Source organism: Trifolium pratense, linkage group LG2 (genome assembly GCF_020283565.1).
Source record: "Trifolium pratense cultivar HEN17-A07 linkage group LG2, ARS_RC_1.1, whole genome shotgun sequence".
Taxonomy (NCBI): domain Eukaryota; kingdom Viridiplantae; phylum Streptophyta; class Magnoliopsida; order Fabales; family Fabaceae; genus Trifolium; species Trifolium pratense.
The window spans coordinates 38,059,997-38,082,678 of NC_060060.1; the positions used below are offsets into that span (position 1 = coordinate 38,059,997).

The following is a 22,682-nucleotide window of genomic DNA, read 5'->3' on the forward strand; positions in this document are numbered from 1 at the left end:
GAAAATTCACCTTAAAGGTGAATAAGTAGAGTGTCCTGGGATCGAATCCGGACTCCTACACATATAGTGCGATATCCCTACCAACTGAGTTAAGCTCACGGGGACTATACCTCACTGAATAGTTACCCCTACATTGCACGGATCAATTATAATATAATTTTTCATGGTAACATTAACCCCATGTAATGGGCGGGTAAGTTATACTGGTTGTTACTTCAGTTTATTATATTGTCCTACAAGTTTGTATTTCCTCATCATTTTCAATAAATCATTATTCTTTTGTGGTGTTTATTTTTTATAGACACTTTTCAAGTGTTAATTAATTGTTGAGAGAGAGATCTGGATAACATGATATGATGCTTACTTCACTGCAATTCAATTCCCCTTTTCGAATGATCCATAAAACTAAATCAATCACTTTAATAAATTATAAGATTTTATTTTTATTCAAAAAAATAAATAAATAACATGAGCACTGGAATGGGTGTTACTTGGTTAAATCAAAGACAAACATGAGGAAATTGAATCATCATAACAGACTTCATGAGTTGGGTGCTGGAATAGCTTGTGTAATGAGACAAAATAAAGGGAAGGGTCTAGAAACTGCTGAGTCAGCAAATGAGGAGTGGAGGGTCCCACAAGAGGCAAAGGAAGATTATTCTGTTAAGCTTGATGCGAATTATCAAGGAAGGCGCGAGAGTAGTAGGAATTACAAAGTCAATATCACACTAAGGGATTTTATCACACATGGGTAGTATATATAGTGAACTAAGAGTTATTTCTTATTTTTTATGTGATTGGTGAAGTTGTTATTCTTCTCTCCCAAACTCTCTTTTCACATCTCAAATTCCTTTTGTATTGCAACTATTTGATCTAAGTTCAATAAGAATGATTCCTATCTTAGCTTTATTTCCTATTCAATTTTAGTATCATTTCATTGGTGCTTTCATTCTCACCATGGCAGAGTCCATGAAGAACTTTGCCGAAAAAGATCGATGGGATCGATGGGAGAAAATGCACGCTCACAACGATGTTGTTTTCGACAGAATCATCTCCAAATTGGAGATTCTACTTCAACATTACAACTGTTCGCCGAACTCTTCCCATGGTGCTACGAACTCCTTCAAAGAACTTCATGCATCAGAATCGTTGAGTGTTGTTATGCCAACGCAAGATGAGTTACTTCCTTCCGTCGAAAAGATCAATATTCCTTCTCCTTGCGCGCAGAGTTTATTGGTGGAAGTGGTAACTCCAGCCAGTGATTTAATTGAAGATGTTATGGACCTTCCAGCAAAGACAACCATCGCAACGCTTACCGAAACTACGGAACTGTTGGCAGGTCGCAACATTTCTGTTGATCAGGTCGAATTTCCTCTCTCCAAGGAATCGACAGAATTTGTAATTGATGAAAACCCCGTCGTCCATCGTTTATCACCACGACGGGAGATTCGGATCACACCTATTTCAAAGTCGGTGAATGAAGACGCAAGTTCAGACGAAATGGGTGTATCAGCTATGACTTATATGACTATGGGAGGTAATATAGTCAGTTTACCTCTTTTTGGTGATGCAACTCACTCCTTCACCGCTGATGCGTCACTCGTATGCACATACCCATACGACCCAGGACCTCGATTCACCGCGTTGAACAGAGTAAGCAGCATTCGTGATTCTTTTCAATTTGGTCAAGAGGTATTAACTAGAACCCCATCTCAATTTGATAAACCAATTGAACTTCAAGTGATTTACATGTTGAGGACAATCTCGGTTAGTGATACAAACATTATTACTCATGCGTTTCTTCTACCATTTTATGCTTGTCCGGTTATAATTTCCTTAATCACTGTTGGTGGGTTTGTTGATTTTGGAATAAGTGCATCTCACACCTACCAATTGTTTGTAGAAAGGACTCTAAGAATCACCATAAGTAACATTGTTTCTTTTCAAGACATGAAAACACTTGTTGCAAACCTTCAAACTTCTTTGCAGATTTTTAATCTCACTTTGGGAAGTGTTTTGTTTGCTTGTAATACTTTTGAAAGCTTGTTATTGGATACCCAAGGCATGGCATCTTTGGTACAAAAGTATAGTGCAATCTCGGTGGAATGCAAGGATTTTTCTTTTGCCTCTGCAATTGAATTTTCTGTTGTTTCTCTTGGTTTGACAAAGCTTGTTGATAATGGTCATTTCAGTCCCTCGTCCTTTTTAGCTGTTAATCCCTTAGGATATATTGCTCCACCATATGGCTATATGAGTGTCCTTGATTTCTATGGTCTGGTTTTGTTACAAGTGTTGATTGGTAAGAATTCAATGAAGAGAATTAAGAGCATTATTATTGATTTTCACAAACCAATTATGCAGCATGCATCTCTCACACAGTTGGCATTAATTGTGAATCATGTAACAAAGTTAGAATATCCAGTGCATTGCACTTGTTTGGCTATATGTGTTTCCTTGGCTGGATTAGTTTATGGTATTTGTTGGAGGCTAAATCAATTAGGGATTTTAGTTAATGGCTGGAATAGGAAGCAGGTTCAGTCAGACCTTACAAGCCTTCCAAGTTTCATAGGATGGTATGAGACACCACTGCAGGAGAATAGATTGATTAAGGTACAGTGGTATTATCCAAAAGCCAATGTGAATATTTACATCAAAGTGGTCCATCAAATAGGCTGCATCTTAATTGATGTTAACAGGGTACATAATTTGGGTGCAAAGAGGTTTAAAGCCTTTTCTACAACTAAACAGACCAGTTGTTTATTGCCTTTGGAAAATGCTATGTCCTTAGAGTGTTGTAAATATTCTACAAAGAAGAAATATGTAATGCTGGAACAACAACCTACAAATATTAGCAAGTGGATTCATAATGCAAAGAAGGCTTGGAAAAAAATTCACAAGGTCAAAACCAAATGGGGAGATCGAGCAATTGAGCTAACAGGGGTAATGAGTGCAAGGTATGTCATGGTTGTTAGGAAATTTTGTAATCACATTGAGAACATGAGTCAACATGCAAGTCAATCTTTCAACACTAGTGACTCAAGACTGGTCGGAATGGAATGGGTGAGTGCCAAACTCAATGAGGTGCTAGTATTAGGATTCAACCACAATATTCATACATTCACTTGGTTGATAGCATGTCAATTATTGGAAGCAAGATTAAGTGCTGCTCTTTGCTTGAGGATTATGATTCAAGAGAGATTTGGTATTAAAGTCACCACCGTTCTTTGTGTTGTGAGTATTCTACCTCTGTTTTTTGCAAAGACATGGAGAACTGCTACATCATTGCTTCAACCTTATAATCAGCCCCATTTTTCTACTATTTTTGCTGAAATAAGGAAGTTAATGTGTACAAAATTTTCAAAGATCCTTGTTACAAAAGATGTTATGAGTGTAATGTTTGGAAGTTGGTTATGGTTGCTAGGTGATAATATTATTTTTCTTACTAGGCAATCTAAGAAATGGGATCCGGGTGGATTGTCTTTTGGCGCGATGTGTTTTGCTTTGAACTTGGAAGTCACATGGAAACATGTTGCTATCATCCAATGGTATTATCTAGTCTATAAGGAAGGCAAGCTTAACTTGGAGCTTACTTTAGGAGTTACTACTCTCAGTCAACAACTTTATCTTAACTTCAACCTTGAGGACAAGGTTGGTTTTAAAGGGGATGGTATTGTAATGAGACAAAATAAAGGGAAGGGTCTAGAAACTGCTGAGTCAGCAAATGAGGAGTGGAGGGTCCCACAAGAGGCAAAGGAAGATTATTCTGTTAAGCTTGATGCGAATTATCAAGGAAGGCGCGAGAGTAGTAGGAATTACAAAGTCAATATCACACTAAGGGATTTTATCACACATGGGTAGTATATATAGTGAACTAAGAGTTATTTCTTATTTTTTATGTGATTGGTGAAGTTGTTATTCTTCTCTCCCAAACTCTCTTTTCACATCTCAAATTCCTTTTGTATTGCAACTATTTGATCTAAGTTCAATAAGAATGATTCCTATCTTAGCTTTATTTCCTATTCAATTTTAGTATCATTTCAGCTTGCAGAAAATCCATGCACTGTTGTGGTGTGTGTTTTGCGTTCGAACCTGTACGAGATTGAGAGAGCGGCATGTCAAGTGCCTCACAGCCGACCGGTGTGTTTCACAAAGAATGAGAATGAATCGCAACACTTTTCTTAAAATATTACTATTTCATATAATATCACTTTGCTCAGTTATGTCAACATATATAATGGAAACTTCATTTCAGTACCCAAAACACAGTTTTTAATATTGAAAAAGCAGCAAATAGAGCATGGTTTCAAGTAACATCGAATACATTCAACCAAACCCTTGCTTCCCTCCTATCATTGTTGTCGACGAACTCATAAATAAAGGATAACAAAAAGGGATAAAGTTAATAAATGAAGGCGCAGCAATACTACATAACAATAAAAGGTAGTATGCTTTTTAGTGACAAACCATCAAAATTAATGTGAGGGACAATACAAACCATCAAAACTTTGATAGTATTTTGTTGATGAGCTCGTTGATGTTCAGGACAAACCACAAAACTTTGACCTATATTAATTCATTTTATTGATGAGCTCGTTGATGAGATCCTCACGGTCCCCTGAATCTCCACCAATCTTGAAACGATTTTTCAATCCTTTCAATCCGTCAGCTGGCTTGTTCAGTTCAAAGGGCCACATAAATCTGACAACTTCCTTAAAGTGTGGACCAACATTTTCAATTTGATGAACCATGTCTTCTATGCAAACGATACCAAACTTTCCTAATTCCTGCAAGGCAAAAAGTGGAAGAATTATAAAAACAATTAAGTAGGAGGGTCAAAAGAAAACTAGTAATCTAGGAACATTGTGTATTACCTGCTCAATAAGGTTATTATCTGTCAAAGGAACTTTTCGCCTATCTATTTTTGCATGTCCCTTCTTGTAAATTAGCTCCTTTATGTTTTTAAGATTTGGATATCTTCAAAAGAAGCAAATTTTAACAAAATTAGGAATAATCCTCATAAACTGAAATTTGGGAATAATTCAATATATATACAGGAAAGTAAAGATGAGAAAATAGCAAAAACATGTTTTTTTTCTAAGACAGTGGTGCTATTCACCATGTGTACTAACTTTACATAGTTGCTAATGCATCATTTATGTGACATTTCGCGGAATACTCTGATTGGTACACATAAGGTTTACCATTTTTCATTCCTAAATTAATTGCAAGCATCAACTATAATATCCTTGATCCTGTCAAAACACAGAATTTATGAAGTTGATGTTCTGGTCAGAAGTTTCATTTCAAATTTTGGGGATAGGAGGGTCAGCTATATTGTTTAGAATAAATTCAGTTTCCTTTAACCTATAAATAGTGTTGTCAATCGCAGAAAATAGTGGTTTGTTTAAATTCCACTACGCCACAAGAGTGTTGTCAATCACAGAAAATAGTGGTTTGTTTAACACTTCGTACTAAATAGTGCATCAAAGAATAATAGTGAGTAGTTTAAATTCCACTATGCTATATCACGATAACACAACTATAGACACTAGTAATTTGACAACATTGCCTAAAGTATATGAAAGTTCTACAAATCTACCCTTCCACTAAACATATCATAACATAAACTCATAATCATGTCATTGTGAACATTAATCAATCTCTTACCCATAGGTAACATATGGTTCAACTCTTGCCAGCTTGGCCATCACTCCATCAGTTGGTTTAACAAAGACAGCACTGAATATTCTTCTCAATCCCAAACTGAATAAGTGCTTTCTGGTTGTAGGATGCATGTCTTGTTTCCTAAAAACGAATGGAGCAAAAGAAAGATGTTATGACTGTTCACAGAGACAAAATATCAAAGCATCAAGGGGTGAAACAAAGAAACTACCCCTGTATACGAATGACTATTATGGGCTTGTTGCATGGGGTTGATTTTTCTGCCCGTCTCCTCTTGACCCTCCTTTTCATTCGAATGAGGTCGACCTCCTACACAAGTAAGCACAGATGGATAAAAATGACATTAGTCGGACATAATATTGCAAAATTCATAAAATTGAATATCACAAAATTAAAAGAGGAAAATAAAGGTAAAAAAGCTACCCTGTTACGATATTCGAGAATAAAATCCTCAGGCTTTTTAATAAAGTCCTTGGATTTCCTCAACTGGAAATCTTTTTTCTGCAATTGGTCCTTTTTTCTCAACGCCCATGCTTCACTGTTTTTCCTTTTCTTTAATATAACCTCTGGAATATAGTTAAGAGCCTTTGGTTCCTCTTCTGCCATATTTTCAGGTCTTCAATGACAAACACAATAGCTCATTTAGACTCAAACAGTAAGAAATGAAATACTAATAGATTAATACCATGAAGAGAAAAAATATATATATATATATATATAACAGAGAGCAAAATAGATTAATACCATGAATACAACATGGACACTAACACAACGACACCGATAATAATTTGAGAAAATTAAATAATTCAATGTAATCACAAGTGTCGAAGTCGGACACTGACGCGTGTGAGCAACAAAACAGCAACAGAAGCAGATAAACAATATTCAGCTACAAGCAATTAGCAATTAGGAACACTCTAAACCAGTTCTAAACAGAAACGAAAAGAAATACATACAGGAACAGAAAACACCAAAACTGAGTAACACTGTTGCGGTGACACTGTGTAGTATTAGGGTTAATGTTTGGAACAAACGAAACTGAGTATAAACATAGATAAAAGAAATACCTGAAGAATAAACTTAGAGGCGGAAGGAAGCAACGGCAAGCAGAAAGAAAGAATGAAGGAAGAGGATTTTAGGGTTTTTATTGGGTCGTTATTATTTATTTCAATTGGGCTCATTTTTTAGATATGGGTATTTTAGGTATTTTTATGGCACCATGGTTTGTTATAGATAGATATATGTGAAACCTAGATATATAGATATAGATTTCTTATAGTTATAAACGATGTACCAAAAAAATAAGACAGATTAGATAGAAGGAACTAATGAGCAATAGCATGTGTTGTTCCACAAACAAGGCATAACAGTGAGAATGAATTACAACGATAGAATTTGAGAATAGGATTGTCTGACTTGCGATGATGAGACTTTGCTTGTTTGAGATGATGGAATCTCAGTTTTAGTTAAGCAGAAGAAGGAAAAGAGGGGAAGAAGCAAAACAATGAACTAGAGAAAGAAGGATGATGAATGAATACAGCAGCGGCTACTTTAAATTAAATGAAGGGAAATAAACAACAAAGAACTAGGTTTATGTTTCTCCATGGGCTAGGTCAGTTAAGTAACAGACAATAAGAGAAAAATTACTCATTTTACAATGTTCGCGACTAAAATTTTCGCGACTTAAGTAGTGGATGTGTAAAATGGAAAACTAATATACCAGTACTACACTCTTTAAATTTTTTTAATGGAAAAGTAGTATGCTACTGCAGGCTAGGATGCAATTTGACACTTTCTTAGTATAATATACTCACCTTTTTTTTTATGAAGTAACTTAGTGTCTAGAAAATCCACCTTAAAGGTAAATAAGTGGAGTGTCCCGTTTATTTCAAAAAAAAAAAAGTGCAGTGTCCCAGGATCGAACGTGTCCCGTTTATTTCAATAAAAAAAAGTGCAATGTCTCAGGATCGAACCCGGGCTCCTACACATATAGTGTGATATCCCTACCAACTGAGTTAAATTCACGGAGACTATACTCACTTTCTTTTCGTAAACAAGCAAACTTTATTTTTTAATTCGTTCGGACAATGCTTTTGTTTGAAGATTTATGACTGAATTGAATTTAGTTTATCAAATTGTAGTAGGGGTTAGACAATTTGGTTCTTCAAATGAACACAGTTTCAAATGATTTATGGAATTGAAAATTTATTATCACATTAGTCTCTCTTGGAATTAACCAAATTAGTGCATGTTTAGTATTACTATGGGTTTTGGTAAAATCACACTGGCTTGAAACATCGTTAGTTGATACAATGGTAATTGACGTTGGACTTGGTAGGGAGGACCACGGTTCGATCTCCCGTAATTGCGATTCGGAAGAGGTTGATGTCAGAGACAGTCCAGTGAGTGGGCTGATATTGGTGGTGAAAAAAAAAAAATCACAGTGATTCATTGTATTTCGGTAAAGCCACCGTGATAATAAATATGCAATTAAGTGATTGAGGATTTTTGTTTTCAAAATATATCAAAAGACTAAATTGATGATTTCACTTAAAATTTGTCAATAGAGAGATTAAAAATCATGTTAGCTCAGTATGACATATTTGTAACTAAAATGTATGTGTTTTGTTCTTATGTAAAAATAATGTGATTTAGGAGCTGTTGAATTTGTATATTCTAAAAGGAGCCATATCTAAGTGCATACGCACAGTCACTTTGTTATGGAGCAATGACTTGCTATGGCGGTTCATTATAATCTATGACAGGAAACATATTAGTTCAGTTATAGTAGTTGGGTAGAGTCCTTGCAATAATACTAGGTTCGATAAGATATGTTCTGAAAATATATGTTACATACAAGTGGGACAATCAATAACCTGTGACATGTTTAAGAAGCCTAAAGAGGAAATAGACTATATTCCCATTACAAGAGAACCCAAGGGAGAGTAAATCAACATGTTCATGTTTATTTTTGTATGATACACATGGAAATGCAATGTAAACTATCAAAATCCTTAGCATGCAAAAATAACGTTAGAGCAGTCATTCATTCATTTAAAGGGGCATTCATTCATTCATATAGAAACCCCAGATGTGTAAGTTTATATATTGATAATTATCAGATTCTAAAAATTTCCTACAAATTCAGTAACTGGACTAGATGGAAGCAAGCAAGCAAGCAATCACTGTTTAAGAGCATCTCTAATACAAGAAAGTTAAGATTACTAAATAGGTGGATCGAGTCTTACCACATTTGATAAGAATACTTCACTCAAATGAGATGAAATTAAGATTTAAGAACAACTTTTACTGAAAAACAGACGCGGTAATATTAAGAATACTTCAAGAACATGTTCTATTTGAGATACTACTAGCTGGACACCCGTGCGTCCGCACGGGAGTCGCGGCGTTGCCGCTCCTCACTTGCTAACATGAAATAATAATTTACTGGAAAGTAATTCAAAAGATATTACATCTGACACATTTTAACATAAAAACTCATTATTTCTATTTAAGAACCATGTATTTAGATCATACAGTAGAGACGCTCTAACACTGCATACAAAGAAGACCGCGAGCAGCGGTATTACTCAGGAAATGTGAGAGTAGTAACGAGAGACTCCAATTGAGGAAAACGTGAAACGAGATAAGAACGTTTAGCAAGTTCAAAATCCTGGAACTGAAAACCAGGTGCACAAGTGCATCCTACAAGAGAGTAGTGAGTCTCACTATCTCTTTCAGGAGCCTTCACAAATGGCCCATCTGCAGAGACAGTAAAATCATTGGTCGGAAAAGAACCAAACCAAACGTTGGGAGGCACCGTGTATTGCGGTGTTTGATCCTTGGTCAGATCGGATCCAAGAGTGGTAAACTTAACACTTGAATCTTTCTCATTCAATTCCACCACCTACAAAAAAGAGGATAACATTGAATATCGAGAGATTTATATCATGACGCCATAGCAAAAGTGGTTATTTAAATGTGTAACATAACATTAATATACACTGCAGCTTCAATGATTTCCAGCAAAGTCCCTATTTAATTGGCTTCGTGAAGCATTCGGGGTAAAGCAGTTTACATATGTAGTTAGCTCATACACTTCAGTTTATGACTAATGAATATAAACACGATTTTGAACATGTGTTATATACGACACTGAATTATTCGATATACATTTTATTTTGATACGTAGCGGTATACTGCCGAGGTGGACAATTTTGATAGGTTTAGAAATGGTGTTTATTATCAGAATTATCCACCATTTCTAAACCTATCAAAATTATCCACACGAGTGGTGTGTACCTTTTTCAAATCTTATATTTGAACACAAATTGTAGTTAATGTTGTATTCACAATTCATCTCCTGAACATAATTAACCACTTAACCATCTAATTTAATGTCAAAATAACACAATATGAAACTAAATAAGAAGAATTGAAATTACGGTGATAGGTTCTCCGATGTAATGATGCCAGACTTCGGAACAAGGGATACGATGAAGGCGGGACATGTTACCAGATGGAAGAAGAAAATATATGCAAGTGGATACAGGACGATCAACTTTATCTGTTCAGTTCAGAGAGAGAGAGAGAGAGTAAACAAATTAATTAAACATAATTAAGAAATGAAATGGAATTAAGGAAGAGATTATTTACAAATTTGATTGATTGATTTTACTTACATTCAGAGGGAAGTTGAGAAGTGGAAAGTTGAACGGAGTGATCTCGGAATGTTTCGGCGTAAAAGCCACCTTCTGGATGAGGTTGCAGATTCAGCTTCCGAGCGATCTCCGATGCCGACAAAGACATGATGATGATTTCTGATTTCTGATTTGGGATTAGGTTACTCTTCTTTTCGCTTCGCTAGAGTGAGTTGAGTTGAATCATTCATATAAGTGAGATAGAAGATAGAGGTAGGTGAAGCTGCATCGGCAACATTACTTCACTAACAACACTTTTTTATTTTCTGTTACTTCACTTTTTTACTTCACATTGCAAAGAAAAGTCTTGTATCAAAACTCAAAAGTCGTACATGTGATAAAATTATTTGAAAACGTAGAGTTTCTAGAATGCAGATTTGATAAAGGATAAACAAGTCAAAAAAGAAACGTGAAAATTGAAAAACTTCATAAATAAAAAAATCCCTAAATATAAAACCATCTACAAATTTTTAAATGCATTTATTATTTTATTTTTTTCTCATTAATAACACAATTTACATTAGAATATAAAAAATCAACGTCCAATACATTTAACAAAGTAAAATAACAACACTAACACACATTTCAAACAAATTTAGTTCTCCAATAACTTATCTTAATACACGTGATTTTTGGTAAGAATTCCTATAATACACGTGATTTCACATATCCGGTTAGGGAAAGTGTGAAACTAAAAAACTGGCTGTTTTTATAATTAATCAGTAGTATTGGTATTCATATTTGTTGCAAAATCATTTTACTTTTTGATTTCTATAATCCAATCAAATTCTTATTTACAAAAAAATTTAATGATTGAGAATCAAACTCAATATCCCAAAGTTTACAACACTCACATACCACCAATCACTTGTGCTAAACTTTCGATGGTATTTACAAGCTTTTATGAGCTTAAATGAAGTAATCTGAAATATAGTAACTGCTTAACTTATCATCTCTGTCAAGTTTACAATATTATTTTGAAGAAATGTTGTTGTTTGAATAAGATATAGTAACTAAAGAGAAAAATGCATGAAACATGCACATCTTTCCACCATGATTCATTCATCTCCGAAAAACTTTCCCAACAAACCCTTGAAAGGAGTTCCCCAGCCCGGCACTGACAGCTTCTGCTAAATATTGTGCCTGAAAATTATCGGGATGATTCAAAAAACTCACACCAAGCACTATATTCCAAAGAATTGTAATTTCAAAATTTCGAGTGACCAATCACAATATCAAATGAGGACTTACCTCTTGAATGGTTTTCTTTAGATCAAATGCATCTTTCACTCGAGCATCCAAAAATGCCCATGTATCCCGAAAACCTGCCAGAAAACAAGTCACTTAAGTATCAAGAACAGTTCTCACAAATCACAATTATACCACATTGAGCCATTGACAACAGGTCTCAACCCAAAATGGAATTTATTCAACAGACTCCAAAAGTACCGCAGTATCCATGGGATGAGGCATAAAATTCCATTTTTTCCCAACAGTAGTTTTATCAAATTTCAGATCAAAAGAAAGAAAGAATGATTAAGAGGTATGTATGGATTTCCCAACAGAACTGGGCAGTGACAGAAAAATAAAATATTATGATTAGAAAGGCACCAAATTACTAGAAAACTGATGAAACTTAATCAAGCAATACTCGAAGCAAGCTTGTATCCTTAAAAGAGGCGACAGAAAAGCTAACCAGCAGAACCATCTGTCAGCATATAAATCTCCGTCGTTGAATATATTCCTCCGAGGACAGTGCGCTTGGCGTACCAATCAATGTCAGAGGCAGTATCACCAGCAGCATGCGATATCTCATCCACAAGCATTGCCCTCTGCTTAAAACTCGTTGGAACATTTGCTGGCTGTGCCTGTAAATATGTTATTTACCAGAAACTCTTTCATCTCTACAATTCATAGGTATACCTAAGCCTCTAACAGGGGAAAAAGACATAGGCAGAAACCTGGATGCTTAGAGCTTGAGGCCATGTTGATATGTAAGGAGCTTGCATTTCTAGACGCAATCTGATAAGCATAGAGATGCAGTCACTAGGTGTCAAAGTTTTCAAACTTCCGTCTGAGTCAATTCTATCAACGAGTCTTTGTAAGCAGTCATCCATGAAAAACTGGAAAAAATAAAAAATAAAAAATTATGATGAACAAAATGATTGATTCATAAAACAAGCAAAAGTGAAAGAGAGCAGTCTTCACAATCCACAAAACTGATCATACTTGATAAAGAACAATTGGAAACTCATATCATATCTGAAAAAAGCAACCTAAAAAAGCTGATAAACATCATTGACACCTCCTGAAATTATAGCTGGCCAAAGGTCGTATCTTACAATGATAGGGGACCCAAAGAGAATACACGCATGCACGCCCCACACATACAAGCAAAAATCCGAGAGGGGAGAGAGTAAGGAGTTATCTAACTAAGCAAATATTATGAGTCACTTATTTCATACTAAAAAGACACAAAATATCTATAAGATTTTTTTCTCTCACTTTCATATTTACCCTTTCTCCTGAAGAAAAACTACTCCCAAGTTGGGTTAGACAGCCCCGGTTGCAGGATAACTGTGCCTCATAAATGGAATTACAAGATAAAATGTTCATAAGGTCATTAATTATAATATAGAATGTTATGAAACGGCTGATAGTACCAATTTCTACCAGGCCATGCATAACATGAGCTACTATAGTCCTCTTCTAAATTCTAGCTACCGTGCAATTTGAGATCAATCCTATCATTGAATGGAATCAATGACTACACATGAAGGTATAACAAAATAAACAAAAAAAGAAGAAAATGTATATATACATCTATGAATGCAGAGAAGGAAAACTACCTTCTAACCAACTTCTAACTAACTAAGAAAAATGTAACAGAAAAAACTGAAAAGAAGAAAACTAAATCCCTACAACAGCTAATCAGCAATTAATTACTTAAATAACAAATAAAAGTAATCCATCTAAACTTTAATAACAACTCTACTCGTCCGGTGGTATTGGTTTGGGACTTGGGAGTGTGCTCCTCCTTAAGGTCTCAGGTTCGATTCTCTCTGGTGCCAATTTGAATGGGCTAATTTAGCTTCTTCAAAAAAAAAAAAAAAAACTCTACTCAAAGCATACTAAATATGATGATGATGGTAATGACCAATTTGCATTGCATTAAAACTTTGATTAGATAAACCTATAAAAGGAATGTTTTCCCTCATTTTCCATTTCTTCTATTATTAATTCTCTTTTCTTTTTTTAAATGGTCAAAGTTACTAATTAGTTGTTAGCTAGCTTCGTATTTTGCTCCTTTTTCGAGGTTTGAGCCGTGGACCTCTCACTCCTTTAACCCTCCCGAAAAAGGAACGATTACAACAAAATTAACCTGAAGACATTCCTCCCGGTTATATCCGCAACATATAAATGACTATTTTGAGTTGGACAAGACTCATAAAACATCATCACAGTATAACCTATATCACATGTGCTAATGCATTATGCATCTGCACAAATATTAGCTTCACTGGTATTTTAACTCCCTGAATTGAATAATATGAACTAAACTTAAATAAAAGAAGTTTAATACAATAATTAGATAGATGCATGAAATGAATGAACCTCAACCAATGCTGCTTCCTTCCTTGATAAAGATCCAACGATAGAAGGTGAAAGACCAACATCCTTTGCTCCTGCAACTAGCGCTGCTTCTGTCCATCCCAACTTCATCTGAAAAGCAGAGAAAAATGGAATAATCAAAAACGAAGATTAAATTGAAAATAAGAACAGAGAGAGTGAATGTACGAACGACGTGAGTGAGTGATGCGCTAAGCAATCGAGCATGTTCGTCCTCGTACTTAGCTCTTGATTTCGGAGTCTCGAAGCGCTTTGAATCTTCATCCGAAGATGATGATGATGATGATGATGAAGAAGTGGAATCATAGAAACTAGGGTTTTCGGTTGTGGAAAGGGGAATTGGAATTGGATCGTTGATAGATTGTGGATTTGAAAAAGGTTGACTCTCTGTTGTGGAAAAGCGAGAAGATGTTATCAATGCATGAGGACGCCGGAATCGGAATACGGAGTTTCCGTTGTAGTGCCTTGCACTGGACAATAATCGCTTCGCCGCCGTTCGATACATTCCGTCGCCGCCGTGGTTTCTGGGTTGGGGAAAAACTTCAGACAAAATAAAAACTTCGCCGCCGTTTGTATTTAGATTTTTTGTTTGGGAAGAAAGAAAGAAAAAAACAGTTAGATTTCCACGTAGCAGATTTATTGATGCACCACGTGTTTAACCATCTGCCACGAATGAATTCCCGTCAACAAAATTAGAAATACCTACCGACCCTGTCACTAATTTCTAGCTTAATTGATAAAAATTTATCAAAATTGTTAGGTTATATGTTATATATTGGTGATCAAACTCCGATTCATTTATTTGTGTATTTAAATTTATGATGATTTTGTCGATTTGTCTATCTGTAAAAAAAAAAAAATACTAGACTCCGATTTCGTTTAGATGTTCTGCAACAAAATTTTGTTTTGATCAACCACCTTTTGTATATTATTTTGTAAGACACTCTTGATTCACTTATTAGGAAATTTTGTTTCTTCGTCTCATTTTTTTAACATGGATAGTTAATGTGATCTAAATCTAATAATTATTGTCACGTCATAAATAAAGATGTCCCATTATAAAAAATTAGTCTAAAAATGACATGATGGACAAAAATTAAGAAAAAAGATAAATTTTAGGACTAAAAAATCGATGTTTAAAATAGGAAGATTGAAATTTCATTATTTTGATTTACTAATGACTTGGTTACCACATAATATCATTAGTAAATTGTATGCACTTCTACCACTTCAAAATGATGGAGAATCTGACAAAATAGTCTGGAGCGGTACTGATAATGGCCAATTTTTAATTGCTTCAGCTTATAATCTGGTGTGCAATTTCAGCGATGACAACAAAGAAATGGAGTGGCTGCGTATATGGAAACTTAAAGTGACGGAACGTATTAGAAACTTCATTTGGCTTGTTCGACATGATCGGCTAATAACAAATTACCGGAAGAATAAAATGCACATTGGAGAACCATGGTGTACACATTGTGTAGATATTGTTGAAGATACATTACATGTCTTAAGGGATTGCCCTTTAGCTAAAAGTGTATGGTGCAACTTATTGAATAATGCTGCTCGTGAAAAGTTTTTTGCTGCAGAACTCAAGACCTGGATTCACATGAATTTGCAGCAAGATTTGGGAAGAAATATGCATATGGAATGGTCTAGTGTTTGGGCAACAAGTTGTCATTCTCTGTGGACTTGGCGGAATAGAGAAACACATGATGAAACAAGGTTGTGTCCCATTCATCCATGGCGATACATTCTTGACTGTCATTTACAGTATATGGCAGCAAATGTTAATAATATCGCCCTTCCAACTCGACATCAGCTGGAGGTGGACATTGCGTGGCAACAACCAGAGATGGGTTGGGTTGTTCTGAATACAGATGGCGCGAGTAGACGGGATGTGGCAGCTGGTTGTGGCGGGTTACTCCGTAATTCTAACGGGCAATGGTTATAGGTGGATTCTCTCGTCATTTAGGAATGTGTAGTGCTTATCTTGCCGAGTTGTGGGGTGTGCTTGATGGTCTTAGGCTTGCGCGGGAATACGACATCACCAAGTTGAAGGTGCAAGTGGATTCTAGAGTTGTGGTCCAGACGCTAAACAGTGCTAATACTGGTAGTATTGCCGGATGGAGGCTTATTCGGGAAATCCGTCAGCTGTTAGCATTGGATTGGGAGATTAGAATTTGTCACACATACCGTGAAGCAAATGCATGTGCGGATGCTCTTGCCAACATGGGATGCGACCATGGACCTGGACTACGTATTTATGAACAATGTCCGGCTAGTTTGAGTAGTTTGTTGCTTATGGATGTAATGGGGGTTACTACCCGTAGAGTCATATCTGTTTAGTTTCTTCCCTTGGGTTTAGGCCCCTTTTGTATCCAAAAAAAAATAGAATAATCAAAATTACATTTAAACCTGAATATGAATATTTTATAAATTTGTCACGTTAGTCCTTATTTTAGGATAGACTAATTTTTTTTATTTTTTTTTGGTTACATAGGATAGACTAATTTAAAGAGTTGGTTTTTGCATTTAACCATTTACTATGAATTAAGAATTTATATTTTAACAATTTACTATTAATTTGATCCTAAATTATACATTCCCTATCAATTTAATTCTAACATATTCTCATAATAACTAGTACAAATATGAATAAAATTTAATAAAATCATATTTTTTTTCAAAATATTTATGAAGTCAGATATTTGTTTCATAGCATCTTACTAACCTCCAAATGAGAAAACAAAAATACAAGTAGCATGAAAACTATCTTAATGGCATGAGACATTTCTTACCAAAATAACTTTCATTATCTAACTTTAAAAGTTACAATTTACAAATTGAAAAAAAATATAAAGAGGGAGTATACTGAAAAACAAAAGCAATCCCTTGGATTTCATAGGCATAAAAGAAAAACTTGAAAAAAATAAATAATCTTGGGGTACAAACTTATCAGCAATAGAACTAAGGATGGTGTCACAAAAATGGGTTCATTATATTGTGAATTGCACATTAATTTACAAGGGCCATTATCAGCACAAGAGGCACACCTTTCACATTTTTAAACTCTTCAAAGGGACAAATATTATAGCAACACCTCAATCTTCAGCATCTCTTGCATTTACTTGGAGGATCTAATTTTGTTTAAAAGAAGTTGCAACTGTTCCATGAAGCTATACATGCATGTAATTTTTCTCCCTCTATGGTGGTGACCTCTTTTTCTTCCTCTATATATGCCCCTTAATAGTAGTATTGTGCATAACTCATTGTTTACCGCAAAGCTTTTTAGAGGATGAGTCATTCATTCATTCATTCATGAATAGTGAAGAGTTAAGTCAAGATGCTGAATCAATGTAACTATTAATTAATCTTTCCTAGGCCTGCAACTCTCACCTACAAAAGCAACTGTTTGTTACATACTAATTGAGCTAGCATATTGACATATTTGATGTATTCATCTTTAAATTTGTAATTCCTCTATCCTCCTAATTGCTTCCTTCATGTTAAGTCGTTGTTCAGGGTTACTTTCTGTGCAAGCAGCTCCGATTTGAATAAGTTGTAACATTTGATTAGTTGAATCTGTATTATTCCCTGTTAACTCTGGATCAATCAATTCAGCTTCTCTTCTTTCAGATATTGCTGTGAAAACCCATTGAACAACATCAGTACCACCTTTACCATTACTGTGATATTGAGAAGGGAATTTCCCTGTAATGATTTCAAGAATGATGATTCCAAGACAATAAACATCGGTTTTCTGTGAAACTTTTTGGTAGACTGTATAATCAGGAGTTTTGTATGCAAACATTGTTTGTGTTGCATAGTTTGTATTGATTAGTGGATGAAATGCAAAGTCACTCAGGAGTGGTTCATAATTATCAGTTAGTAGTATGTTGCTTGATTTAAGGTTTCCATGTGGCAGATCATCGGATGCGAATTCAGTGTAAAGAAAGGTTAATCCGCGTGCAATCCCTTTCACAACCTTCAAACGCGTTGGCCAATTCAGTTCAGCATGACTTGTTCCTCTATCACCTGCAAAACAAACATCATATACAGCACAACCCCTCAACCTCAATTATTATCATTCATGCATTTATATATAAAATAGCACATTTAACTAGCCAATTTTTTTCGGTTAGTTTGATTTGGTTGTATTGTAGTCATATTGAACCAGATAAAATTGGTTTAATCTTTGGATTAACGGTTAATTTGATATAATTGTAGTGTGCAAGTTTGGATGGATGTTGAATTTCACAAAATCACTTTGGCACTATGATTTTGTTTAAGCTTCAATTCAAAGTATAACTTTTGTCAAAATAAAGTGATTTCACCTAATTCAACAACACAAAAAGACCCAAAAATTAATTCATAAACAATAAAGAAAAAAACGATGTTAATCCTATTATTATTATTTGCAAACTCGTTAGAAAGTAAAAGTGTGGATAATGATTACCATGCAAGACATATAACAAGCTTCCTTTGGGCATATATTCAGTAACAAACAACTTCTCTTCCCTGCGGTAATGATAAGCCAAAGGAGTCAAAATATTACGGTTTCTAAGCCTCCCAAACCGTCTCATCTCAGCATCAAATATATCTCTGCTAACTTTATTCATCTCTCGCATCCTCTTCACAACCACAGATAAACCATTAGTCATAGCAGCTTTATAAGCAGAACCTAACCCACCATTTCCCAAAACCTCGGCGGCAGCTTTCATCAAATCAGGTAAACCAAACACACCCTTTTCATCATTCACCATAATAAGATCACCCATTCCACCACTCTTTGAGGAACCTCTCCTAGATTCCTTTTTGCTACTACTACCACCACCACCTTCTGATCTGCTATGGTTAGAGCTAGGAACATGAACTTGAACAACGTCATTATTTTCTCTACTCACAACGCTGAAATCATCGTCAATATTACGTTTTGATTTTACCAATGTGAAAAGCACGGCCACAACGGTAGCAACAATGAGAATTCCAATAACTTTAACAGCCCAACCAGAACCTTGTCCACCATCATCAGGGGAAATTGAATACGTAGAAGAAGGCAAAGAAGAGTCACATTCTTTGTCAAGAGGCTTCCCACAAAGCTCTACATTTCCTGCAAAAGCTTTTGCTTCAAACCTTGACATTGAAGCAGGTATTGCACCGTTTAATTTGTTATTAGACACGTCGAAGGATTTAATTTCTTGTTTGAATTCTGGAACAGGACCAGAGAATTCATTGTTTTCTAGATGTAACTCGCCAAGGAAGCGAAGAGCTGTTAAAGATTCAGGTATATTTCCTGAGAATTTGTTGTTATTGAGCCATGCTTTTTTCAAAGAACCTAATTGGGAAAAAAACTGTGGAGGGATAGGTCCTGAGAATTGATTTTCAGATAAATATATAGCTTTCAAAGCACCAAGTTTGTTGAATTCAGGAATAGGACCAGAGAAAGAGTTGTTAACAAAACTAATAGTTCTTAAGGATGAAATTTTTAAAAGAGAATCAATATCAATTGTTCCAGAGAGACCTAAACCAACAAGATGAAGACTTTCGACGACGTTATTGAAACATATGACACCGGTCCATCTTGGAGGAGAACATGGATTTGTATTAGGTTGCCATGAAGAAAGAGACTGTGTGTTTGTGAATGATTTTTTGAGTTTGAGAAGTGCTTCAGTTTCTGGAACGGAAAAAGAATGAGAGATGAGAAGAGGGAAGATGAGAAGAAGGAAGCGAACAGCGGCCATTGGTAAACCGGAATATGAAGCGTCCTCCGGGTATAAATGGACCGCTGTTCGGATAAATTGAGGTTGTGTTGTCTTGCTTCCTTCTTCTCTGTCTCTCTATTTTTTGTATTTTCTGTTGGATAAGAATATTTGTTGTGTTGTTTTTTTTTGTTTTTTTGGAATTGGGTAACCACAAACAGAAACATGAAAGTTGTCATCGTGTTTGAGAACGAGATTGGTGATAGAGGCTTCAACTTTCAGAATTACCAATATTGGATTTTAATTCTAACTATAGTTAATTTCACAATTGGATTCAATTGCTTCCTATTTTTATGCTATTTCTCACAACTTCTATTTCGTTGACCTGGTCATATTCATTTCAAGGGTTATCTTTTATTTTACTTTTTTCAAACCAAACAATATATTCATGCAAATGTATGATTGCTATTTTTTTTTAATGTATTATTATTGGTTGTAAATAATGATCAATTTTAATCGATTTATTTGATCCGAACCACTTTAATTAGTATCATTGTTTCATACTCCAATATGTCATTTATCGACAATGCTTCCATGGCAACATAAAGGATCAACGAGTTGCACAAAGAAAGAGAACAACCTTATAGAAAACTGCAATGCATATACTACATTTCCCCCTGATTTCAAGTGCCCAACAATTCTCATCACAATTTTCATCCATCGTCCTCCTTAATTTTTGGACAAGCAAGCAACATGAGACTAGATTCTATGATAGTGCCTGATGAAGGAAGTAGATAATGAAGAAAGTATTAAGTAAATATTCTTATATTTTCATTATAAAAAAAAATATATATATATATATATATATATATATATTCTTATATTTTTAAGAAATGTTATTAATTTTAAAATAGTAATATAAAGTGTCAAAATTATAGATTCTATTAGAATTTGGGAGGCCTACTCAACCACAAAAGCTAGCTTGAGAGTTGAGGTTTGCACTACCCTCATGAAGGCTATCTATGAAATATCTCTAGCAAATGTGAGACTTCTAACACACCCCCTCACGTCCAAGACTTTGCAAGCTGGAACGTGGAATCAACACAACGGGTGACTCAAATATGGGAGGTCTCTACAACAAACATAGACTCTCATACTATATTAGAATTTATGAGGCATATACTCAACCACAAAAGCTCATTCACTTTGTATACAACTTTTCTTCAATAATTTTCACTCTATAGAAAATATGTCTTCTTTGTTCTCCCGAGATCTTCATCATCAACAGATTGTATGGGTAAATTTTCTCATCCCGCTTAACAACATCTTTGAACTCTCCTTAATTTATAAATTAGGAATTTTTTTTGAAATAATTTATAAAGTAGTTTGTAACTTTTGTAGGTGTCCATCGTAAATTAAAATTAAAATAATCAAAAGTATAATAACAAGTGGATGGTACTTCAATTATTTTCTTGATTTATTTTATTTATTATGTTAATATCGAGTTTATTTTCTTTAAAACTTATCTTTTAAGATAAATTATTTTCTTGTATGACTCATAATGTTCGTTTAGCTATGTATAAATATAAGACCATTTTCTATTTTTTATTTTTATAATATTTCTTTCAAATTTTTAAGAGCATTAATTATTATTTTATCAACATAACTCATTATTCCTCTTAAAATATAAAATTGTAAAATTAATATCATTTGTTAAAAAAAATTATAAGTATATATAGTATTAAAAATAATAATAAGTCTCAAACACCCATAATCCAGTATGCATTTTCGTCTTTGGTCACACTTTTTTTTTCTTTCACCATCAGTTTAATCTTGTTTAACGGTCAGTTATGACATCAAGTGATTTCAGTCCCTTCCCGATTGTAGTTACGGGAGATCGAACTGTGGTCCTCTTTACTAAGTTCAGTGTCAATCACCACTGAACCAACTAACGATTAATTATTTCGTCACACTTTGACAACCTCTTATAAATAATCTAAAGGGTTCGAGACACAAAGATATCAGAGTATATACTATAAATGATAATTAGTCTAATAAAAGATATAAAGGGTTTGAGACATGAAGATATTAGATTATACCCCCTCTTTTTCATAATATAAGAAAAAAACACTCATTAAGAAAAGTAAAATGTGATAATTAGATAGAGAATAAATTAAATGCATTTTGTATTTAATTTTATGATAATAAGTAAAACTAAACCTTGAAAATGATAAAAGTTGTTTTTTTTTTCCTTATAATATGGAACGGAGGAAGTATATATACTAGAGATTAAAAATCATCTATACTAATACTAATACCAATATATAAAGGGAATAGTTAAATTTTGGTGTAGCATTTTTTTTTAATTTTCATAATAGCCTTAACAGTTTTTTTTTTTTTTTAAACTATTCCTAAACAGTTTTTTTTAACTATTCCTAACTTGTGCTTTTTTTTTTCTTAACTTCTATTTTAAAAAATAAAATAACTTTTATATTTGTTTGTTTTCATCTAACCAATATTCATATTTTTATTTTCATAAAATCGGACCACACAGACGGCCACTAGTAATTATAATTTCCTTAAAAAAAATCATAATTACATTCACCAAAAAAAAATCTTACTAATTTTTTATATATATAAAAAAATCATAGCTATTAGCTACTCTGCTACATAATAACTACTCCCTCGTGTTTCAAAAAAAAAAAAAACTACTTCCTCAAATATGAGAAAAAATAAGTCAGACAAAATTGATGTATTTAGCCAAATTTTTAACCAAATATATCCAAAAAAAAATTTACCAATTTTTTTTTATATTTTGGGACGAGATGAAATATTTATTTATAGACATTAATTCATAAATAGGTGGTCAAAATTCGATTTCTAACTCTTATAATTTTTTTTAAATAGGTGGTCAGAATTCGATTCCCGAATCCTATCATTTTTTTGGGTGTAAATCGAGTATTCTCTG

The 22,682-nt window shown here is 34.2% G+C and overlaps 4 protein-coding genes across 7 annotated transcripts; all 4 read right to left on the reverse strand.

Annotated features, from left to right (window-relative positions):
* Positions 1-4,246: 4,246 nt before the first annotated feature.
* LOC123907348 (60S ribosomal protein L7-1-like) lies at positions 4,247-7,219 on the reverse strand. 3 transcript variants are annotated; one of them, XM_045957566.1, is made up of 6 exons: positions 7,099-7,219; positions 6,106-6,298; positions 5,894-5,991; positions 5,668-5,805; positions 4,872-4,974; positions 4,247-4,784 (listed from the first exon to the last, which is right to left on the reverse strand). In XM_045957566.1, exons 2-6 carry the CDS (start codon positions 6,286-6,288, stop codon positions 4,569-4,571), a joined length of 738 nt encoding a protein of 245 aa, XP_045813522.1. In that variant the 5' UTR covers positions 6,289-6,298; positions 7,099-7,219; the 3' UTR covers positions 4,247-4,568. The 3 variants fall into 3 exon arrangements, with proteins under 3 accessions (XP_045813522.1, XP_045813520.1, XP_045813521.1); XM_045957564.1 differs by lacking the exon at positions 7,099-7,219 and adding an exon at positions 6,750-6,894; XM_045957565.1 differs by lacking the exon at positions 7,099-7,219 and adding an exon at positions 6,639-6,702.
* Positions 7,220-8,850: 1,631 nt separating this feature from the next.
* On the reverse strand, positions 8,851-10,775 carry LOC123907351. 2 transcript variants are annotated; one of them, XR_006809209.1, is made up of 4 exons: positions 10,365-10,714; positions 10,128-10,249; positions 9,152-9,589; positions 8,851-9,055 (listed from the first exon to the last, which is right to left on the reverse strand). XR_006809209.1 is itself a non-coding variant. In XM_045957568.1 (3 exons), the coding sequence occupies exons 1-3, from the start codon at positions 10,489-10,491 to the stop codon at positions 9,269-9,271; spliced, it is 570 nt and encodes a 189-aa protein (XP_045813524.1). In that variant the 5' UTR covers positions 10,492-10,775; the 3' UTR covers positions 8,851-9,268. The 2 variants fall into 2 exon arrangements, 1 of the variants encoding a protein (XP_045813524.1); XM_045957568.1 differs by having other exon boundaries at positions 8,851-9,589; positions 10,365-10,775.
* A 347-nt stretch (positions 10,776-11,122) lies between these two features.
* Positions 11,123-14,681, reverse strand: LOC123907350 (ubiquinone biosynthesis protein COQ9-B, mitochondrial). Its single transcript, XM_045957567.1, has 6 exons — positions 14,185-14,681; positions 13,998-14,105; positions 12,344-12,505; positions 12,079-12,250; positions 11,634-11,707; positions 11,123-11,525 (listed from the first exon to the last, which is right to left on the reverse strand). Exons 1-6 carry the CDS (start codon positions 14,515-14,517, stop codon positions 11,445-11,447), a joined length of 930 nt encoding a protein of 309 aa, XP_045813523.1. The 5' UTR covers positions 14,518-14,681; the 3' UTR covers positions 11,123-11,444.
* A 2,310-nt stretch (positions 14,682-16,991) lies between these two features.
* LOC123907352 (pollen receptor-like kinase 3) lies at positions 16,992-20,040 on the reverse strand. The gene is made up of 2 exons (XM_045957570.1): positions 18,472-20,040; positions 16,992-18,050 (listed from the first exon to the last, which is right to left on the reverse strand). Exons 1-2 carry the CDS (start codon positions 19,754-19,756, stop codon positions 17,479-17,481), a joined length of 1,857 nt encoding a protein of 618 aa, XP_045813526.1. The 5' UTR covers positions 19,757-20,040; the 3' UTR covers positions 16,992-17,478.
* Positions 20,041-22,682: the final 2,642 nt, after the last annotated feature.

Bases quoted from the DNA above. Each gene is read 5' to 3' on its own strand.
- LOC123907351 (XM_045957568.1), bottom strand. From the start codon at position 10,491: ATGTCTTTGTCGGCATCGGAGATCGCTCGGAAGCTGAATCTGCAACCT. The intron at 10,250-10,364 runs GTAAGTAAAATC...TGAACTGAACAG, and splicing joins TTCTCAACTTCCCTCTGAAT to ATAAAGTTGATCGTCCTGTA. The intron at 9,590-10,127 runs GTAATTTCAATT...TCTTTTTTGTAG, and splicing joins ACATCGGAGAACCTATCACC to GTGGTGGAATTGAATGAGAA.
- LOC123907352 (XM_045957570.1), bottom strand. From the start codon at position 19,756: ATGGCCGCTGTTCGCTTCCTTCTTCTCATCTTCCCTCTTCTCATCTCT. The intron at 18,051-18,471 runs GTAATCATTATC...TTTGTTTTGCAG, and splicing joins CTTGTTATATGTCTTGCATG to GTGATAGAGGAACAAGTCAT.
- LOC123907348 (XM_045957566.1), bottom strand. From the start codon at position 6,288: ATGGCAGAAGAGGAACCAAAGGCTCTTAACTATATTCCAGAGGTTATA. The intron at 4,975-5,667 runs GTAAGAGATTGA...CTTCTTTTGAAG, and splicing joins GAACCATATGTTACCTATGG to ATATCCAAATCTTAAAAACA. The intron at 4,785-4,871 runs GTAATACACAAT...TTTGCCTTGCAG, and splicing joins ATAATAACCTTATTGAGCAG to GAATTAGGAAAGTTTGGTAT.
- LOC123907350 (XM_045957567.1), bottom strand. From the start codon at position 14,517: ATGTATCGAACGGCGGCGAAGCGATTATTGTCCAGTGCAAGGCACTAC. The intron at 12,506-13,997 runs GTTCATTCATTT...TATTTTTTCCAG, and splicing joins AGGAAGCAGCATTGGTTGAG to TTTTTCATGGATGACTGCTT. The intron at 11,526-11,633 runs GTAAGTCCTCAT...GATAATTTTCAG, and splicing joins TAAAGAAAACCATTCAAGAG to GCACAATATTTAGCAGAAGC.